This window comes from Chenopodium album, chromosome 23, assembly GCF_948465745.1.
Source record: "Chenopodium album chromosome 23, dcCheAlbu1.1, whole genome shotgun sequence".
NCBI classification, from domain to species: Eukaryota; Viridiplantae; Streptophyta; class Magnoliopsida; order Caryophyllales; family Amaranthaceae; genus Chenopodium; species Chenopodium album.
Genome location: NC_137856.1, coordinates 33,886,565 through 33,902,412, shown reverse-complemented (window position 1 = coordinate 33,902,412; position 15,848 = coordinate 33,886,565). Strand labels below are relative to the sequence as shown.

The window sequence follows — 15,848 nt, the reverse complement described above, 5'->3', positions numbered from 1 at the left end:
CTAACATGCTTAGTTGTACTAATACAATGCACTTATAGTGAAATAGTAGCTTAAATTCATCAAGGATGATACATCATACATGCGCGGAGATTAGATTAATCAACAATAATAAATAAAAACACATCTAATGAAAAAGGATGATACCTCATACATGCACGGAGATTAATCAATAGCTATTCTCATGTAAACAATATATAATCATGAGAATATGTTATGGTTTATAAAATGAGATGCTCACTACGATTTAAATTTTTTTTTAACTTTGTACATCATTATTAGTCTAAACATTAGTAAATACGGAGTAGTTTAATATATTGTCATTCGTCTTATTGTACAAAAGGAATCACTTTTAGCAATATTTGATTTCAACTTGAGTCAGATCGAGTTTATGTACTCTGTATAAGATAATTCGAGTAGGATCCATTAACCGTTCAACTTCGGCTTTAGCGCATTAATGTAAATCAAATTTTCATCCCTCCCCACCCTAATTACTCCAAGCTGCCTGATCTCTAATTTCAAGTCAGTCAACATTCAACAACTACATACTAACATTTTTGTTCCAACTTTTGTGCTTCTCACTAGATTTCCCTGAGCTTTCAAATCACCAATACCAGCTCAGAAACCGTCGAAATCTCAGGTATATTACCGATTTATCGTCGCATTTGCATAATTTGAGGTTTGAATCAATGAATTTCTTTAAAAAAAATTCATTTAATGGGGCATTGGTAATGGGTATTGAATTGGGATTTTGACGATCTTGTTCATATTTGTACCCAAACTAGCAATATGTTTCAAAATCTGGGCTTTTTTTTTTTTATTTATTTTTTTTTTTATTTTTTTATTGTAAATTTTATGGGTTCTTTTATATGTTATTGATTATTGAGCAAATGATTAATTTTCTGGGATTGCGCTTTCATTTGCTGTTTTAAAATCTATGTTGTTCAATTGATTAAAATTTGGTTTTGTTTTGATGGATGTTGAAATTTTTAGCTTAATTTAATTAGGGTTGTGATTTTCTTCTTTTTGTAGAACTAATCTTGATCATGTTTGTACCCAAGCTGTGATTTTTACATTCAATTGAGGTTTCTTTGAACTTGCTTTAGAGTTTAGGCAGAGAGAATGAGCTTATACAGATAATAGACACATCTTCAATCTTAAAGATCATCACTAGCAAATTGCTTTGCAAGTTTGTCCTTTTTTCACCGTCAATTTTTCAATTGCCTAATTGAATTTCTATAAGGTGGTTTGAAGTTCGGGAGAAGAAGGGATAAGCAGGAAATAGATGAATGTGGTGGTTTGGTTTGGGCCGGGGAGGAAGGGAAGAGAGGGAAGCGAATGTGGCACTGTTGTGTTGAAAGTAAGGCTTCCAACATTTAAAACAAATACGGAGTATTAAGGTGTGAGATATCAGTGTCCTTGGCAAATTTTGTGGTAGAACATATTGCAGCTCTTTGATGATTGCAATAGATTCATTGTGTTTCTTTATCATGTGGATTGGTAGGTATTTACAGCGAGAATCTCAATTTATAGGATGAGAGAAAAGTCAGTGGAAAATGATCTTTGAACTTAATTTGGCTCACTAAATAGTAGTGGTATATATGCATCAGCTAACCGGATGATATCTGATCATCCTTTCTATTAAGACACAAAGTTATTTTCTTTTTTCCCCCCCTCGTTCTCTCAGATGTGCATTATGAAACATGGGCTTTTGAAGATAATTCGATTGACCTTAAATATTTTCAAGTGAAAGAATAGTGAATGCCGGAATGGGTTAGAGGTGGGTTGCGGTAAAAATAGGGGACTAGGGGAGGCAGCTTGCAAGCCATGGTGGGAGAATGGGGGCTTGTGGAGGAAGAGGGAAAAGAGTACTTTTAATAGGGAATATAGGATCAGTACTAATTGAAGTATGCAGGATAAAATCTTTCACATGAATATATACTTGGATTATGGATGTTTTTGTCAAGATAGATAAACATTTGACAGTTTGTAAATTTGTAGACAATCTATAGACAAAATATACATATAATGATTGCATGTTTTTTGCTTTCTAGGTACTGTTGTACATTCTGAAAATGGTGTACCAATGACAGGAAGACCTTTGACCACTTTATAGCTGTTCTATTTTTTTCTCCTGAAGATTACTTATAAATCACAAAGATGGCAGACAGCCACCATCATCATCACCGGCCACACCGCCTATCAGTCCCGTCACGTCCTGCTGTGCTCACAGGCGTGCGCAACCCTACTCCCTATCCTTTAACCCCGACTCCCACTCCATCTAAAACCCGACTGTCTCAATCTACCAGTGGCATCAGCAACAAATCTTCAATCTCATCCCTATTCCTGGTCCTTTTCTCCCTACGATCTCTCTACCCCCTCCTTCCTTTCCTCCGCTCATCCCCTTCCTTCTCTCTATTCCCATTCTCCTTCCTTGTCTCTCTGCTCTCCTTCCTCCTCACTCTCATCTTCTCCCTCTACTCCAAACACCCTCGCATTCCTCTTTTTTCTCTCTCCTCCCTTTCCCAATCCCAAGTTAGGCATCTTCTCTTCAAGTCCCTTATCTTGGCTATTGTCTTCCTCCTCCGATTCCAAGCCCTCCGTTATTGTGGGACTGCAGCCCTGATATTGGCTGAATTGTCTGGAAATATTGCCTTCCGATTCTGGAAGGTTCAGGACTGGGATCGAGATAGACACTCACGGGTTCGTGGATTCTTTGCCTTATTTACTGGTCTATTCCTTTTATCTGTCAGTTGGGATCGGATGGATTGTTTCCCTCTTTCTTATAGTAATCTTGATAAAATTCGAAGTTCATTTATGGTGGTTGTTGGTGGTAATTGTCTGAGAATTGTGCCTATGCTACTCCCTTTCTTATCTGGGTTTTTGGGGTGTTATGAAAAGGATTTGATGAACCGAGGGACTATTAGGCAGTTGGGTCGAAAGCGGGTTCAATTGATTTCGTTGTTCTTCACCACTTCTATGCTTTTTTTTCCTGCTATCATTAATATGGTTGTTTTTGAAGTAGAGGGTGGAAGTGTTTCCGTTGTGAATCTGGGTTGGTTGCTGGCAAACACAGTTTTGTTTGGTGTCCTGTTGAATGAGTGGAATAATGATGAGAAGTGGGTGAATCCTAGAGACTCTGAAAAGGAATTTTTCATCACCTTTGTGAGTACACTTGTTTTGGAGCTTGTTTACTTTCCAGAGCTCTCACTTTGGGGATTGTTGATCTGTGGATCATTGCTTTGGGTAGCCATTCAGCAGTTGAACTGGAACCATGCTAGATATGTGGAATTGGGGGCTGAATCTTCAGAAACATTCTCTTCAATGGTAATGAGGCCAATTCGCCACGTATTGAGTGAACGTAAATCTCGCAAAATTGCACTTTTCCTTATGATCAACACTGGCTATATGGTGGTAGAATTTGTTGCTGGTTTTATGAGCAATAGTCTTGGATTGATATCTGATGCTTGTCATATGTTGTTTGATTGTGCTGCACTGGCTATTGGACTGTATGCTAGTTATATCTCTCGTTTGCCAGCCAATAGCCAGTTTAACTATGGCCGTGGTAGGTTTGAGGTGCTTTCAGGGTATGTTAATGCAGTTCTTTTGGTTTTGGTTGGAGCTCTCATTGTGTTAGAATCATTGGAAAGAATTCTGGATCCTCAAGAGATTTCAACTAATAGTTTACTGGTTGTTTCTGTTGGAGGGCTACTTGTTAATGTTGTGGGTTTAATCTTCTTTCATGAGGAGCATCATCATGCTCATGGAGGAGGGTCTTGCTCTCATTCACATTCTCACTCCCACTCTCATACGAGTCATACCCACCATGATCTTGTTACTGAGGTTAAGCATCAGCATGACCATGTTCACTCTCATGAAGATCATGATCACAGTCATAGTCATGGGCTCCATATTCACTCTCATGGACACAATGATCATACTCATTCTCATGGTCATGCGCACCATAACCATGATCATAGTCATGGTCATGCACACCATGACCATGATCATAGTCATGCACACCACGACCATGATCACAGTCATGCACACCACGATCATGATCATAGTCATGCACACCACGGCCACAGTCATAGTCATGACCATGATCATTCTTGTGGACACCATGATCAACATCACGAACAGGGTCATCATATTCACCATCATCACGATGATAGTGATGTATGCAAGAGCAGCACCAATCTTCCTGGAGCGGACTCATGCAGTCATAATCACCATCTAGACTTAAAGACTGAATCCTCCCAAAATAAGAAGCACCATCACCAACATATTGACCACAACATGGAAGGCATCTTCCTACATGTTCTAGCTGACACTCTGGGGAGTGTTGGAGTTGTGATCTCAACCCTGTTAATCAAATACAAGGGATGGCTTGTTGCAGATCCAGCTTGCTCCATATTCATATCCGTCTTAATTGTATCATCTGTGATACCATTATTGAGGAACTCTGCTGAAATTTTGTTGCAGAGGGTCCCTCGAGCTCATGAACAGGATATTAGAGCTGCTGTAAATGATGTTATGAAGATTAAGGGGGTTTCAGGCATCCAAAACCTGCATGTCTGGAGTTTGACGAACACAGATGTCATTGGCACTTTACATCTTCGTGTTTCATCAGAAATTGACAAAACCGCAACAAAAGCTCATGTCACGCACACACTTCAGGATGCTGGGGTTAAGGATCTGACGCTTCAGGTAGAAAGTCTCAAGGGTTTGTAGTTGTTATCTGTAAATAGAATAGATATAGACTAGCACATTGGTCATAGTTTTGATTCGATCATACTTTGTTATATTTATAGCAAATTTTGAATTTCGATATAAATGAGATAGTTAACTATGGATCTAAGTTTTATGTAAAGTGACTGAAGAATTTGGAAAACTCAGGTCATATTTGTACTCCAACTTGGATTCTTGTCATTTTTGGTTCAAAGTGTTTCACTTTGTAGTTTGGGCTTGATTATAGTAGCCCAGAAAACGAGGACTCAGTAATTGCTGGACATCTAGGGCAAAAATTTGAAGTGGTCTATAGTTCAATTACTCAATATAGTGGTTGGCTGGATTGTTGCTTTCATATTTTTCTTTAACTTTATTTATCAAGCTCAAGTTGGATGTATCTTAGGATGTTAAATTTGTCATTGAATGCATATGGAGTAGATTTCAATAGATTATAAGTACTACACATAAATGCTGCACCTTTTTTTAGGAAAATACTCCGTATAATACAATACAATACAATATGCAATTTTTTACTACAAATAAATAGTGAATTTGTGATAGGTCAACTTCGTTTGTTTTGACTTAAGCTAGTAATTGATGTTGCACTTTGGTTATACATTATCCACACCAAGAGTGATTAGGCCTTGTTCGGCAAAAGTAGCAATGACAATCTAGTCCGTAACTTTTAATTGATGAACCGGTTATAAAGTAGGGGTTGGTTTCGCCAAGAGACATATATTTCAAAAGGTAATTATAATTTCACAAATGGACATCTATTTTCTAATTACTAATATTATATAATCGTATTAATGCACGAAAAAAAAAAATGTATGGAGTATATATGTTTGATAGCTGTTGGAGAAATGTTGGGTTTCGGGTAGTTACTTGTGTCATTGTGTTAGGGTTGAGGATTGAATTTTGGATGTTTACATGTTTGCAACCCTAACACAATAACACTACCTCTAACATAACCGTCATACAACCAAATACTCTTTTTTTTTTTTTTTTTTTTTTCAATTAGGGTTTTGAGCTTTTGACCTATTTAAAACTGTTATCTTTTTATTTTGAGAGAATTTACAACGATTATCTTGCCGATCACTCCTTTTTTTCATTTCTTTAAAGAAACCTTGCCGACCACTCTTTCTTTCTTTTTTAATGAAACCTTGCCGAGCACTCCTATATTTTTCCAATTATGGTAATAACCTCTAAAACTGTCATACAACCAAATACTCCTATTTTTTCCAATTAGGGTTTTGACCTATTAAAAAGCGATAACTACCACCTCACACGGCCTAAACAATACCGCTATAAAAGAGTTATAATAGATGTCAATTATCGTAGTTGTTTAGAATTCTCCGAGATCAAATTCTATCTTTTTCTTGATTATTACTCGTATTATTAAGAGCATCCCTTGATATAATTATATAAAGGCATGTTGAGAAAAAAACCGACCTTATTTTCTCATATTTCAGCGCCTCCGGTAGAAACCAGAAATAACTCCTTAATATTTTCCAGATTCTCTCTCTTCAGCAGCCATTGTTGCAAACCTCAATTTCTCAAACCTAATTTTGACGTTTTACACGATTGTAAAAATCGAAGGGAGAAGCCAAAATCAGAGAGAATTTTCGCAATTTAGGGCACACTTTTGGAAAATTTTTCAATCGTAAGTTTTTACTCCACTTCTTTGAATTCGCAAGTGTTTGATTTCGTAGCAGTATATTTTACATTGTGGTTTCTATGATTCTTGATTGATTGTTTGAATTTTAGTTCGTGTTTTGTTGATATTGTTGTTTATTTTTTGTTTTTGGATTGTGATTGTTGTGGATAGAATCAATTTAAGGGGTTTTGTTTGATTAAAGATTTGATTTCTAGGGTTTATGTGGATTTTTTGCAGAGTTGTTTTAATTGGAAGGATTATAAATGGGGAAGAAAAAGAATATAGTGATAGATGATGATGAGTATTCACTTGGGACTGAGGTGTCTGAGGAGTCCCAGGTTACGGAGGAGAAGGTAGTGCCTACTGCTGGTGGGAAGAAGAAGAAGGGAAAGAAGGGAAATTCTAAGGGGGTACAGAATAGAGATGAGGAAGATGAGGAAGTTCCGGAAGTAGTGTTTGTTGGGAAGAAGAAGTCGTCGAAGAAAGGTGGTGGTAAGGTGAGTTTTGAGTTGTTAGGGGATGAGGATAATGATGATCAGGGGAAGGATGAGAGTGATGTTGAGGATGTTTCTATTGTGAGCTTTGCGGGGAAGAAAAAGTCGTCGAAGGGTTCAAAGAAGGGTGGCGGTATGTCTAGTTTTGAGCTATTAGGGGATGAGAATGATGATGATGATGGTAGTATGGGGAAGAGTCAGAGTGAGGATGAGGAGGATGTACCTTCTGTGAGCTTTACAGGGAAGAAGAAGCCATCAAAAGGTTCGAAGAAAGGTGGTTTGAAGCCAAGTTTTGCAATGTTGGATGATGAGGAGAATGCTAAAGATGAGAGTGTGCTGAGTGAGGAGGATGAAGCTCCGGCAGTGAGCTTTGTAGGGAAGAAGAAATCATCTAAAAGTTCTAAGAAGGGTGGGAGTTTGTTCAGTGCTGCGTTGTTGGAAGAAGATGGTGAAGAAGATGGAGTAATTGACGAAGAAGCTGACGTTGTTGCATTTACTGGTAAAAAGAAGTCATCCAAAAAGAAAGGTAGCAATGCATTGGCTGCTTTAGGAGATGATACCTCCAATAATAATAATAATGCAGAAGTGGATGATTCCGTGTCTCAAGAAAAGGTCAGTGTGGCGATGCCTGAAACTTCAAAGAATAAGAAAAAGAAAAAAAAGGGTGGAAGGACAACTGAAGAACAGGAAGATTTGGATAAGATTTTGGCAGAGCTAGGTGAAGGGCCTTCGGGTTCAATGCCAGAGCCATCCCCAGCTCCAGCGCAATCATCTCAAGCCGAGAAAGTTGATACACAATTGGAACCTGTTGAGTCGACTGAGGCAACAGGTGAAAAAGAGGGTGAAGATGAAGGAATCGCAGAGTCATCAGCGGCAGCAAAGAAGAAGAAAAAGAAGAAAGAGAAGGAGAAGGAGAAAAAAGCAGCAGCTGCTGCTGCTGCAGAGGAGCAAGAGAAAGAAACAAAAAGTAAAGCAGTGGACAAGAAAGTTCCCAAGCATGTCAGGGAAATGCAAGAGAAGCTAGCTAGGCGTCAGGAGGCCGAAGAAAGGCAAAAGAAAGAAGAGGAGGAAAGGATAAGGAAGGAAGAAGAGGAACGCCTCAAGCAAGAGGAGCTGTTAAGGCAGGCTGAGGAAGCCAGACTTAGGAAAAAGGAGAAGGATAGGGAAAAGCTTCGATTGAAGAAGGAGGCTGGTCTGCTGCTTACTGCAAAGCAAAAGGAAGAACAACGTCGGAGAGATGCAATGAGAAGTCAGTTTCTTGCTTCTGCTGGAATCAAGCTACCTGCCTCTGACAATGGCGCTCCAACAAAGCGTCCTATTTACACAACAAAGAAGTCAAAGTCAAACCGACAAACTAATGGTGTGAAGACTCAAACTATTGATGATACAGAGATTAAACAGGAAGCTGTTGGCGATATTGAATCTGTTGAAACAGAGAAGCTGGATGAGGTTTGCACAATGGATGTAGAGGAGAAGGCTGAAGTTGCTAATGATGTAGAAGCAGATGTTGTGGCTGAAGAGGAGGAAGAAGAAGAAGATGATGATGAGGACTGGGATGCAAAAAGTTGGGATGACAATAACCTTTCTTTACCTGTTAAGAGGGCATTTGAAGATGAGGAAGCTGATTCAGCAGCTCATTCAGTAGTCAAAAAGGAAGTTAAACAGGCAGCCGCCAAATCTGTTTGTGATACTTCTAAACCTGCTGTAGCAGCTAGTGAGGTTATATCATCTCAGCCAACTAAAGGCCAGACTGCTCACATTAAGCAGAAACATACTGACTCTGCAGGAAAGAAATCAAGTTCAGATACTCAGGCTAATAACGGTGAAGGAAATCTTAGGTCTCCAATATGTTGTATAATGGGTCATGTTGACACTGGTAAAACCAAGTTGCTTGATTGTATCAGACATACTAATGTTCAGGAAGGTGAAGCTGGTGGTATCACACAACAAATTGGAGCAACATACTTCCCTGCTGAAAACATTCGAGAAAGGACCAGGGAACTGAAGGCTGATGCAAAGCTGAACGTCCCAGGTCTTCTTGTTATTGACACCCCAGGACATGAATCTTTCACCAACTTGCGGTCACGGGGTTCTGGGATGTGTGATATTGCTGTCTTGGTTGTGGACATCATGCATGGCTTGGAACCGCAGACAATTGAGTCACTTAACCTTTTGAGGATGAGAAATACAGAGTTTATTGTGGCCTTGAACAAGGTTAGCTGATTTACACAGCCCTTTTTTCATAGACACTCGTCATTTCCGTTATCTATTTAATTGAAGATGGTTTGCTTTCTCTTCCAATTTGCAGGTGGACCGGCTTTATGGGTGGAAAACATTGCGCAATGCACCTATTGGGAAGGCTCTGAAACAACAAACCAAAGATGTGCTAAATGAGTTTAATATGAGGGTCACATCGGTAATCAAACTTCTATACATTTTGCTGATATATAGCTAAATTCTTTTGTTGTGACTGCTTTTCTGTGGATACTCTGCAGGTAATTACCCAGTTTAAGGAACAGGGTTTAAATACTGAACTGTACTATAAAAACAAAGATATGGGTGAAACATTCAACATTGTTCCAACCAGCGCAATAAGGTTGGATGTGTTCTTGATTTAACTTCACGCTGTTCCACAATCATGGGCTATTTTTGAGAAATGATAATACTAACATGCCTATTTTCCTTTAAAATTACTATTGTGATGGTCTTCTTTTTGATGCATAACAGTGGGGAAGGTGTTCCTGATTTGCTATTGCTATTAGTACAACGGTCACAAAAGACTATGATTGAGAAGCTTACCTTCAAAAATGAACTTGAGGTATTCTTTTTGGTTTATATATGTTGAGGTTTTGTTTTTGGATATATATATATAGTTGACTTGGACATTGAGTTGAATTGTTGAGCATGAAATTTTGCAGTGTACTGTGCTGGAGGTTAAGGTTGTTGAAGGTCACGGAACAACCATTGATGTTGTATTGGTCAATGGTGTACTTCATGAAGGAGACCAAATTGTTGTTTGTGGCATGCAGGTAGACTGTTGTTGCATTCGATTTGAGCTTACATTCTTGTAATTCCTGCAACCATTATATGTGACTTTTGCCTGTTTTGCAGGGCCCTATTGTTACAACCATCCGTGCTCTGCTGACACCTCATCCAATGAAGGAGCTTAGAGTCAAGGTATGTCTTATTTTTGACAGATTTACTATTTATCGAATGTTGCTCTATTAGTCAATAAGAAGGGATAGAAAATGCATTGACTGGGGGTTAGGTGGTCTTTCAGTGTCAAACATTTGAGATTTTTTTCCATAATAATTTTAAGTATTGAGTTCCTCACATCTGTTGCTCTGAGTCCTTCTACACACCTTAAAAAGTGGGACCATTTTAGAGAGGTCCTACTTATTAAAGTTGGTTTTTCTTTGTGCTACGGTGCTAAGCCGCTAATTGAGCCACTGTTGTGCTAGCATAGGCTTGTAGAACTTATGATACATTAGTCATAAGCACTTTCAGGATGTGGATGTTTCTTATGAGAGTTGGAAGAGCTAAAATCCATGTTTACATAGTATAAAAATAATCACGGTTGCTAGCAGTTGGTATTGTGAAGTTAGGATGCAGATTCTTGCGAGTGTTACAATTATCTGTTGAGAGTAGGTTTAAAAAGTTTTTGGTGTAATTTTTCTTATCTGTTGGCAAAATGGACTTTTCATTGGACACTAATAGACCAGATTTCTGACTCCAAGATTAACACAAAAACAGTAATTTAAGGCTAAAAGCTTGAGTAATTAATCGCTAATTATTTTGGAATACAAACTAAGAAGGATTTATAGCTTTAGGCTATAAATCTCAAGGTAGCTTGAGGCTACTACTCTCATGAAGAACTCACTGAACTCACTTAATTTCTGGATAAAACAACTACTAAGCTTCTACTGCATTTATACTCAAGCTTCTAAGGAACAATTAGCCTTCATGTGACTACTTAACCAAAATAGCTAAACCAACCTAAGACATTGCTACTGCTTGTTGCTTGCTTTCCCTAACTTCTCCTTAATGAGTTTTGTCACTTTGCTCTTTGTTGCTTGTTGACTCAAGCTTTCCTTTTCTTTGCTTTTGCTGTCCCCTTCTCATCAGTTGCCGCTTCTTGACTGTTGACCTTCATATGGTAACTCACCGCTCTCAGCTAGTGCTATATAATAAAGATTATTTTTGGTCTACAACTAATATCGTGATATGATTTAACATAAATCACAGAATAGCAAATTTTAGACCGTCGCAGAAAAACTTTTATGTGATTGATGACTTTTTTAATCATGCAATGACTATTGTAACTTCGATATTCTCCTGGAACCCAACAATAAGGTAAAAATCAATTTCTAACTAGGAGATGAAGGCTACAACTACAGAAATTCATTTAGGGTTGTTCAAGTTCAATATTAGCTAGGTAACTCTGTCATAAATCTGGTAGATTAAATTCATGGTGTAGGCCATGTAGCCCACTCTCTCTTCCTTTCCCAGGATATTGATTGAATATATATGTTTAATCGTCCAGTTTGCAATCTGTATCAATGAGACAAGGGCAACTAAATCCCCTTCTGTTTGGATCTTACAGCATATGGTTTCATGCTTTCCGTTTTCTTTTTGGATGGTTGGATGAGTTATTTTACTCAATCCTTCTGCTGCTTGTATGACACAGGGAACATATCTGCATCATAAACAAATCAAGGCGGCACAGGGGATCAAAATTTCTGCACAGGTGATTTTTGTTAGTTTTTTGGAATTGAAACGCAACTTGAATTGCTTCAAGGCATAAGCTACATTGTGAATGTCATTAGCATGTCAAATTATGAACTTTTCATTTGGTACTCCTCCACACAGGGTCTTGAGCATGCTATTGCTGGGACTGGCTTGTATGTTGTGGGACCTGATGATGACCTTGAGGAGATAAAAAGATCAGCCATGGAAGACATGGAGTCTGTATTGAACCGGATAGAGAAGACTGGAGAGGGGGTCTGTGTGCAAGCATCTACCCTCGGATCACTAGAAGCATTGTTGGAATTTTTGAAATCACCAGCTGTAAGCATTCCTGTTAGTGGCATAAGTATAGGCCCTGTGCACAAGAAGGATGTTATGAGGGCAAGTGTCATGCTTGAGAAGAAGAAAGAGTATGCGACAATTTTGGCATTTGATGTAAAGGTCACAACCGAGGTAGAGGAATTTGCAGAAGATACTGGTGTTAAGATTTTTAAGGCTGATATCATATATCATTTGTTTGATCAATTCAAAGCATACATTGATGGTATCAAGGAGGAGAAGAAAAAGGAAGCTGCTGAGGAGGCAGTCTTTCCTTGCGTACTCAAGATTATGCGTGATTGCGTATTCAACAAAAAAGATCCTATTGTCTTGGGGGTGGATGTTATTGAAGGGGTTCTAAAGGTATGTTTTATTGCCGATTTCTTTTAAGAATTATAGGAAGAAAAAACTCATACTTCTGGGATTTCTAGTTTTGTCATTTTATTTTGTGTTGAGCTTAGGTCATTGTACATGTTTTATTTTTAGTGTAAAGCGATATTGGTGCATTTGGTAGTGTAGGTTTCAATAAGATTTTCAGAAGCTGAGAATGTTGAACATGGCAAAAGTAAAATTTATCGCTCTTTTTTTATCTTGTGTCAAGCTAAGGTTATTGAACATGTTGTATTTTGAGTGTTAAGCATTTTTTGTGCATAAGGTAATCAGGTTTCTGTAGGATTTATCAGAAACTTCATTATAAAGCTATGTTTTCTTGGTAAAACTGCCTTCGTTTGGTTTTTGATACTTAAGCTTTGTACACTATGAATCTCGATTTTGTCCTTTTTGAGTTGGAATCCTGCTGTTAGGATACTTTTTTTCTTCTATATGTGCTGCCGCTTGAATTATATTGTTCTTCAGAGATATGATTAGTTTCTTGTGATCAATGTTCCAAGTTGTGGCTGCTAAATATTATAGTGAAATTTATGACTGTGAATTAAGGTGTGATTTAGCTTTTTGATTACAATTGGAAGAGGTTTTAAAATTGATTTTAGAGGTAAATTCTCTACCTGGAGCATTAGTTGTAGATCGTTGTCGAATTATTCGTTCAATAACTTTGCATAACTTGAGCCTGAACAGCCTGTCTTTCATTTATCTTCACACATATCAATTAGGAGTTGGTTTTTTTTTTTTTCTGTTAGATTTATTGTATAGGTAAATTATATCAAAAACAGTGTCACATCATAATGTGAATTAGACTCTTATCTTTGTAGCTTTATTGGACTTATTTTAGGTGTTTTGGGCTTATAAGTAGGTTCCAAACTTGGGTTATTTTAGCTCATTACCAAATTTTTTAGCATGATATTTTTTTTAATAGGTTATTATAGTTTCTTAGCTTCATTTTCATCTTGGACTAGGGAGAAGGCAATGTTAGTTTTAAATAAGTAAATATAGGCTAGGGCTGTATATTGAAGGGAGAATGATTTTGTCATTATTATTGAGAATGATCTTAATTATTGAGTTGTTTTATCATTATATTGAAGGGAGCTCGTTTATTTTATTCATTAAATTACACATCATGCCATGTAAGTTTTTGTCTTCTAGTTGTTTCAATCTTTTATCAGGCTCTTGTACTGATTGTGGGTTTGGATTGCAGATGGGAACTCCGATCTGTGTTCCTTCAAAGGACTTTATAGACATTGGGCGTATTGCTTCCATTGAAATTAATAAAAAACCAATTGAGTCAGCGAAGAAAGGCCAACAAGTTGCCATTAAGGTCTGTTTTTGTTTTCCCTTTACCTTTTACTGTTTATTTATTTAAGACTTTTTTATTCTTTTTTTTTGGGGGATGGGGTGGGGGTGGGGGCGGGGGTGGTGGGGGGACGGAGGATTTGTCTTGTTACTTAATATTGATTCTCGTGAAGGTAGGTTTTTTTTCTTCTGGTTTGCCTCATTGAGAGGCGTAGAAGTTTGGATTCTTGGAAAGAAAAAACAAAATATGATTTCAAAGCAGGATGTTTGAAAGGACAGAATAACAATTGTTAGCATGAGAACTCTGCTCCAGAAATGGTTTTGGCTAACTTGATGATTGAAAAAACAATGGCATAAGGAATGCCAGAAGAGGTGGAACTTAAGTAAATGGTAGTTGTTTCTATGTTATGGTTTCTTAAGATTATATGCTTTGTGATCTACAGATTGTGGGTACCAATCCTGAAGAACAGCAAAAGATGTTTGGAAGACACTTTGATATTGATGATGAGCTTGTTAGCCATATTTCCAGAAAATCTATTGATGTGCTCAAAGCTAATTATAAGGCGAGTAAATATCTTCATTTGTTACGCATTCATCGGTACCAACATGCATGCTGATGCTAACTGAAATCATCTTTTGCAGAAAGATGAGTCTATGCCTAATGAGAATTGGAGATTGCTTGTTAAATTGAAGAATCTGTTTAAGATACAGTAAGCCTCCATTGCTGCTCCTGTACTATTCCGGCATTTTTGTGTAGATAAGCGAGTCTTACATGGAGCTGAAGTTTCAACTTGAAGTACAAAGTTGATTGTTGGATACCAACTCAGGTTCTCTTCCCATTTTTATTAATGGCTGGAGATATGCTCGCTGTCATTGGAGTTTTGTCACCCTTTTTTCAACTGTATTGCTTGCTGACAGTCGTTTAATCTTTACTACATCAAAAGCTAAAGGAGCTAGATGCTGGGAACTGATTGACGTCCTTATTGGCATCCAGACAGGAACAGATAACTCTGATCAATACCTGAGGCATTTGCCTTGTATTTTTTAATCTTTTGCAATTTTCTTGATAGAGTGTAGGGTTGGGGGGTTGTGTTTATGCGAAATTTACATATTATGATATTTGCTGCTGTTTTCGAATAACTATTTGCTTTAGAATAAAAGATTACTTTCACGAAGCATCTTAGGTTGTTTTCTTGGCAAAACGTCATCCACCAGTCCCTGCTGCTATGGCCCTATGGTACGACTAGGAAATGTTTTAGGAATTAATACCAACAATTTTATTTCTATAAACAAGACAGAATGGCTCACTGTAATACTACTATACAAAAGTCAGCCGATTAATCATCATCTGCTGTGATGTAGCCCAGCTTAGACTCACAAATGAACTACATACTCTGAACATCTCCAGACCAACCCACTGTCACACCTACTAATGTGTACAAGCCAAAAGTAGGCAATCTATGACCTTAACCAAGTTCCGTAAGCTTTTCCTTCAAAATTATGTTCAAAACAGTATTTTCCTGACATTTATGTAATCCAGCCAATGACGTTAAACACATTCATCCCTTCAACATTGAAAGCGCTCTTTGTAAATGCAAAGTACATCACCATCAATCTGGTAATTTGAACACACTAAAAAAAAAAAAAAGCATCAAACATATCAATGAGGAGTTAAGAGAATGACAGAGATAAGTCATATACTTCCTCTGTTTCTATTTACTTAATCTATAACCTTGGCACACTATCTAATGAGAGGAGAGAAATTGTAGTTTTGTGGCCCTTGTTGCACATAACTTTGCATTATTATCCCTGATAGTTGCCCCCATGTGCACTTTTTGAGGGCAATTTAGAGAATTTATTCACCAAAAGCTTACCACATATAGTATGGGTTAAGTAATATGACATTTCCATTTAGGGAATGTTAGTCAAGTTAATAGAAACGGTGGAAGTGTATAAGACAGCTAAGGAATGTTATCGCTGTTTCATAATATGATTAAAAAAACAAGTTTACAATAAGGTAATGGTTGAAAAGCAATGCACCATTTCTAGAGCAAAAGGGGGAAAAATTGCTTATGAAACTAAATAATCTTGTATAGATACATTAACATTTCTTGATACAACAATATTATTTCAGCTTGTAACTGATCTACACTTTTCAGATGTGAAGTTTTACCCGTTCACAACTTACAGAGATTTCGTAAATTCAAGACTACTACGTA

General features: G+C 37.5%; 2 protein-coding genes across 2 annotated transcripts; both read left to right on the top strand.

Moving 5' to 3' along the window:
- The first annotated feature begins 353 nt into the window (after positions 1-353).
- LOC145608249 (uncharacterized) lies at positions 354-5,071 on the top strand. Its single transcript, XM_081663860.1, has 2 exons — positions 354-637; positions 2,052-5,071. The coding sequence occupies exon 2, from the start codon at positions 2,158-2,160 to the stop codon at positions 4,729-4,731; it is 2,574 nt and encodes an 857-aa protein (XP_081519986.1). The 5' UTR covers positions 354-637; positions 2,052-2,157; the 3' UTR covers positions 4,732-5,071.
- Positions 5,072-6,111: 1,040 nt separating this feature from the next.
- LOC145608569 (uncharacterized) lies at positions 6,112-14,807 on the top strand. The gene is made up of 12 exons (XM_081664183.1): positions 6,112-6,391; positions 6,623-9,093; positions 9,188-9,295; positions 9,375-9,475; positions 9,607-9,697; positions 9,798-9,908; positions 9,991-10,056; positions 11,567-11,626; positions 11,749-12,306; positions 13,535-13,654; positions 14,073-14,192; positions 14,272-14,807. The coding sequence occupies exons 2-12, from the start codon at positions 6,649-6,651 to the stop codon at positions 14,341-14,343; spliced, it is 3,852 nt and encodes a 1,283-aa protein (XP_081520309.1). The 5' UTR covers positions 6,112-6,391; positions 6,623-6,648; the 3' UTR covers positions 14,344-14,807.
- The last annotated feature ends 1,041 nt before the right edge of the window (positions 14,808-15,848 follow it).

What these genes read in the sequence shown, in the direction of transcription:
- LOC145608569 (XM_081664183.1), top strand. Translation starts at nt 6,649, where the DNA reads ATGGGGAAGAAAAAGAATATAGTGATAGATGATGATGAGTATTCACTT. An exon ending in TTAATATGAGGGTCACATCG is followed by an intron (nt 9,296 to 9,374) that starts GTAATCAAACTT and finishes GATACTCTGCAG; the next exon opens with GTAATTACCCAGTTTAAGGA. An exon ending in TGCTCAAAGCTAATTATAAG is followed by an intron (nt 14,193 to 14,271) that starts GCGAGTAAATAT and finishes CATCTTTTGCAG; the next exon opens with AAAGATGAGTCTATGCCTAA.
- LOC145608249 (XM_081663860.1), top strand. Translation starts at nt 2,158, where the DNA reads ATGGCAGACAGCCACCATCATCATCACCGGCCACACCGCCTATCAGTC.